The sequence below is a fragment of the Aulonocara sp. 'chitande type north' Nkhata Bay genome, linkage group LG18 (genome assembly GCF_057382095.1).
Source record: "Aulonocara sp. 'chitande type north' Nkhata Bay isolate Kocher_YH1m ecotype deep benthic linkage group LG18, A_spYH_male_GT1.1, whole genome shotgun sequence".
Lineage (NCBI taxonomy): Eukaryota > Metazoa > Chordata > Actinopteri > Cichliformes > Cichlidae > Aulonocara > Aulonocara sp. 'chitande type north' Nkhata Bay.
The window spans coordinates 24,940,178-24,946,177 of NC_141361.1; the positions used below are offsets into that span (position 1 = coordinate 24,940,178).

Sequence of the window (6,000 nt, forward strand, 5' to 3'; positions counted from 1 at the left end):
GGTTTTTTTTTTCCTTAATCACTATATGTGTCCTACTGTATATCATCTCTTAATTTTAGTTGTTGCAACAAGTTGTGAAACAGCTTCTTAATGTTTCTATCTTGCCTCTTCCTCCCTTGTCCCTCCTGTCTCTGTCCTCCTGTTCCTTCTTGTCCCAAAACACATTTACTTTCTCTCCTTCATTAGACCCAGAATGTGATGTATGACCTGGTGTCGGAGCTGCAGGAACGCAGTGAGGAGCTGGATAAGCGCATCGGCACATTGGAGGACAAGCTGGACTCAGTGACAGGCAGCCTGCAGGCACTGCCCTGCCTCATCTCGCAAGCCATAACCCAGCAGCAGCAGGACTTCCTGGACGGCTTTGTTCACCGCTTTCGACCCGCTTCGCTAGCCTCTGAGCGTTCCGAACGCTCCGAGCGATCCTGGACTTCCACCGCCCGTAGGCGGCGCTCTCCCTCCACAGCACCACACACCTCCTCTGATAGCGGATAACCTTGACAAATCTTCTGTAATCACCTTTGAGCCCTACCTTTCCCAAACCAACGTGTCGCCTCATTCTGTCCCATCCAATTCTGTCTCATATCTGCTGGCAAGTCCATGTCTGGACTAATAATGAACCCACATCTTGGTCCGTGACCTGATCCTTGTCCTTTCCCTCCCACTCATTCCTTCCTCTCCACCTAATGAAAAAAAAAAAATCCAGAAAACCAGTTTCTCTGTGACTGAGCCTCTCAGCACAGGCCTGATTAGAGCTACTCGAAAAGAACAAAGAAAAGCAAGCAAAGACTTAAATCAAGAAAAAACAAATGCATCCAAAAAAGAAAAATAGAAAAAAAATTACAAACTGAGATAAAGTAGAGATATGGTTTATGTTTTAGCCATTGTATGGCTGTCCAAGTTAGCTTTTTTTGTAAAAGCCCTTGTATAGTTAAAAAGAAAAAGAAAAAGACTGAGTTCAGGGTTGCTGAGGTGAGAGCTGGCTATCACACCGGAGAGTCCTTAACAACAAGGGGGGAAGTTGGTCTGTGGAGCTGAGGGCCTTGGCTCACCTGCTGGCCCTCTGAGGCCATGGAGGACATCTGTCCACCCATCTGTCCGTCTACCTGTTTGTCCGGTGAGGAGAACAAGACAAACCATTGGACTTCCCTTTCAAATGACTAGTGTCATGGATTCTTTCCCATAGTTTAGGGTGAAAGCTTTAGGAGAGGCTACAAAAGCTCTGACTTCAGGTCAGTGATTGAAAATGCACTTAAAGGGGAGGAGAAACTGTTACACAAATAAATAGCAATGGGGATGCATATGGCGTTACTACTGGGTAGGAAAAATGATCACTATTGCCAACTTCAAGGTATCAGCTTCCTTGTTCTTACCAAGGAAAAAAATGAGAGCGACTATCTTTTTTAGTTACATATTGACATGTGATTTTTCAGTGCCTGAATGTATAAATAGTAGAGGGTTATTTAATTACTAATTTCAGAGCTTTTTTACGATGTTAACAGTCTAAATACAACATTGCATTCCTTTTTCAGATACATTCCTCTCCAAAACTTTAAAGAAAATGTCTAACATGCATAACATTGCCTCCATTACACCGCAACTCTAAATGTTTTGAAAACCTGTTTTTCTATTTCTAACACAGCGACAAATGGAGAAGTACAGCGAGAAACCCGTGGCGAGACAGATTGAGAGCATATTTGTGTGTTTCAGAGAACAAGTTCACTTTAAGCTCAATGCTGCACACTCATACACAACAAATATGAAATATGTAGTAGTCTACCTTTCTCACTACCACTAATTAGAACTTCCTGTGGTCTTCAGAAAATTGCATGGCTTGAGGTCTGCTGGGATACAGGCACAAACACATCACTGGTCAAACTGAGTAACTAACCCAGCTCTTTTGCATGGTTCTGTCCAGAAGTAGTTATGGATCACACCCAGATGGCTCTGGTTATTTATACGCTTGGTTTCATTAGATTACCTTTGGTTTGTTGGTTGCTTTTCTTTTGTATTATATTTTTTAATTTTGTTTTCCCCCAATTTTTTATTTTGCGAGGATACCTGTGTTTTTTTAGAGTTTCAGAACCTAGAGAATTGCAGCAAGTTGATCCTGTTTAAAATATGAAGAGAGATTTAAAAAAAAAATCAGTATTTCCAAAAAAAATCCTCAAAAATACAAAAAATGCTGAAGAAACTTTTCGGGTTACAAAACAGTGAACTGATCTCAAAGTAAATAAACCATAGTTTTACAGTTAAAAAAAAAAGAAAAAACGATTAAACTTATATGCTGTCTTGTAGTCTAGTATGTTATCACTGCCCCTCATGTCTGTACTTTAAATATAAAATTAGCTTTAGATTGGCTTAACTGGTGGGAGACTGCAAGATTAATTTTTGAGTATGTTGTCATATACATGCGGAGGAATTTAAGTAATAAACACAAATTCACATTAACTACTTACATTCCTGAGTCCAGCCAGAATCAAAACAACCCGAGATATAAGCTAGCTCTAGCTCCTCTTAAGCTATCGCTACCATATTGTGTCACTATTTCCATTATGTAGATTATACTGGATGCACTGGGGGCTTTTTTGTGAGGGGTTTTTTTTCTCAGAGAGCTGCAGTGACTCATGGTTTGTAATGCTAGCACTGACTAGGAAAGTTTAGAAAAAGATGCATCAGGAGTTCTCTGTTATATTGAGCACAACACAAACTTTGACTAGTGAAAAACAGACTTAAAATGTACTTATCAAAGAAACTGAACAGCCAGTTTCTTAAAATATCTTTTAGTATGACAAGAGCAAGACAAAATACTCAGATAGACCCTTAATTATAGTTCAAGCTTTATTACAAATAAAGTCTAATTAAGTCAAAATTATTCTGAACAGTTGTTATAAACTGGGAAATTGGCTATAGGTACCAAATCCATTGTAAAGATTTTGCTTCTACTGTAAAATTGGGCATGTCTGTCAGAGCTTCTGAGTTTTGTCACTTTCAGTCTGTGGCTTCAATTGACTCATCAGGAGCATAAGCTAACTGGTTTCTAATACTAGCTTTATATTTACTGTACAGACCTGTAGCCTAAGTGGACAGCTCTCAGTAGTAAAGTATAACATTGAACTGTTCTTTGAGGCCTTTGCTTTGGTTATCTGAGTGGTACAGTGATGGATAAGAAGTGAGGGGGAAACATCTATGAAAGCATGCACTGGCATATTCTAGTGCTGTGATGACTTGCAAAGTTTAATTTGAAGACAAATATTTAGGATTTTCCCAGAGCACATTAGAACAGAACAGGAGGTCATCAGGTTAGCAGGCTAGGATGATTTAAACAGTAGATTGAGTCCCAAAAGAACGCTAGTGCTAAATCTCATATTTGTGGTCCCTTAAGCAAATGGACAGGTGTAGGATCATTATAATTTCCATGGTCTTAATTATTTCCAAGCTGCTTTAGGCTTAACTGAGTCTAGGTCCAACCCTGTGAGAGAACAAACAGGTTCGCTATCTCACAGGCTCTGGATTGACCAGAGAGCACTTCTTTTAAGAATGTATTCAGTTTGCTACAAGTGCAACTTAATCGAGCATGAATATTAGCTTTTTCCCTTTCAACTTGAGTTGATGAAGCATGACTCTTTACTGCCCCCACCTTTAGCCTTTCCTATCTCAGAGTGCTACACTTCTCCCTAATAGTAGCCTATAAAGAGATCTATCATGCTTTTGCAGTCTCTGTTTCAATCAGTATCATCCAATTAGTCAGGATGGCTAAGCCTATCTGCTTGATTACAGCCTTACCTGCCTGTTTCTATCTAAGGTTTCCACCTTGTCATTACATCTGGTACGCCCTCACGTTTTTCATCTGTCATTATTAAGAATATCAGTCCCTCATACAAAAGTAGGCTTGACAGATGGCCTGCAGAAAAGACATTGAAGTGGTTCCAAAAAAAAAGAAAACCCCAAACAAAAAAAACTGCAAGGGAGGAAGAAGCAATGGAAACCCAGGTCATGTCCCATTTTGTACTTGGTGTGTAGTTACAACAGAAAGGATCACAGATGCTGGAGTCTCTTCCCCAGAGAGACATAACAATGCTGGTGTTAAGGACTTCATCGGGTGGCATGAAAAAAAGCAAAGACTTTGCTCATTCACTGACAGGAAGGTTATGAACAGCAAGATTGGGTGTCCTGTTAATATGACCTCATTGTAGATGTCACCATTTAAACAGGACAAAGCTGAAAAGGTAAAGGTAGGTGGCTGCCAGCATGTCATAGGTATGTAGAAAAAAAAATGCCTAGAAATTACACGAGGGGATTGAAATTCTGGCAGTTACAAAAGAAACCCCCAAAAGACCTTTTATTGTTTTACATTTGCAGATAGGAAATTTAATCCAGGATCTGCTGTTCCTTACTCTGTTGTAATTGGTTTTCTTTGTATCCCATCACAAAGACCAGCCTAAACACCATTCTAATATTTACTGAACTGATCCTTTTCTAGAAGATGAAACACATACACAGTATTTCATAGTGAAGTGAGGGACATTCATGATGTTGCTCTGATAATGGTAGATAAGACAAAATGATTAACACATCCCGGACTTTTATTATAAGTAGGCTTTCGTCATAGAGCAGGCATCAGAACACACTTCTGCTGAGTACAGAGTGAACCCCCCACTCCCCAAAAAACTGAAAAAATGTAACCAAATCATTGTTCTGTGTACACTGCCACATGATGCATAATGTACGTAGTAGCACTGGAATAAATCAACTTTTAATGGATGGCAAATGGGTTTAACATGTTCTCTGTATACTGTTCATTGTTCCTTCATTTTGCAGGTGAACCTTTGTCCTAACAAGGAGAGACACCAAGGTCAACATTAAAGACTATCTTCATCTATGACCGTTATTCTTTCTTTTTCTTCCGCTGGGATTTGAAAATTCCGTTTTGAATAATCTTCCTAATGCTTTACTTCCCGTTTCATTTGCGTACTCCAATCTGAAACTTTCCCATGCCAAGAGGGAAGGAAAATGGCAGAAGCCCAAAGTCAAATGTGACACTTGAAAGGTGGGTTGGCAAATGTGTTGACAGACGCAAACATCACACGTTTCGTCCTGTGAAACTGAGGCATGGGCCGTCCTAAAACATGATTACAGGAGGAAGTATTGATATAAACAGCACTCCAGAGGACACGCAGCTGCTGGGGCGCTGTTCCAAGGTGAACTGTGAGCTGTGCACAACACACACACTCGTACACAGCCATTAATGTTCAAATAACAAGCTACTATTCATGTCCACATGCACAAACAAGGCTCTGGCTGGTTAATTACAGTAAAATCTGCAGGGACTTGGCAGCAGACCGATATCCCGCAAAAGTGGCAGAGTCAGTCACCCTGTTGTTGTTGCTACACAACCCCAAAGACATGCAACCGTGGAAACACAGGGAACAGCTCCTCAACAATCCAATTAGTACAAAGTAATTAAAATATTGTTTTTATCCTCTAAAGTGATAACAATCATATGTGACATTGAATGCGCTCTCATAGAACTAAATCTCGCTTTACGGTGGAAACCCAAGTAGGAAAGAGAGGCAGAAATTGTGAAAGGTGCACACAAATTATGCCGCATGGCCATTCTTTCCTTCTCTAACAATCTGTCTTAATAAACACATTTAATTCACTCAGCTTATCCTTGTGCTGAAGTGTGAAAAGCAAGAATAGTGGCATTAAATTACCAGCAATCTCCCCTAGAGGGTACTGAAGCTCAGCCAAACAGTGAGGAAATAGGAGATGGAGTCATGTTGCAGAGGACTGAAGATCACCCTTGGAGTTTGGAATTACAGGGGGAAGAAGAATCAGCATATAGGATCCTGAAGAGCACAGTTTGAAAAGATCCTATGGGGAAAACTTGCAGAAGACATGGGGAAGTGTTTTTATTAAGTTATTAAATTTATTACAAGGCTGACTTTTCTCAGGAACGAGCAGCTAGGAGCTGCATTATGCTTAATGCCCTGCATATAG

The 6,000-nt window shown here is 40.1% G+C and overlaps 1 protein-coding gene across 1 annotated transcript in view; it reads left to right on the plus strand.

Moving 5' to 3' along the window:
- The window catches only part of kcnn1a (potassium intermediate/small conductance calcium-activated channel, subfamily N, member 1a), a 66,486-nt gene extending 61,718 nt beyond the window's left edge, over positions 1-4,768 (plus strand). Inside the window, exon 9 of the mRNA XM_086273536.1 lies at positions 187-4,768. Coding sequence (XP_086129662.1) covers positions 187-492 — 306 coding nt within the window. The 3' untranslated portion in view covers positions 493-4,768. The remainder of the gene's footprint in view (positions 1-186) is intronic.
- The last annotated feature ends 1,232 nt before the right edge of the window (positions 4,769-6,000 follow it).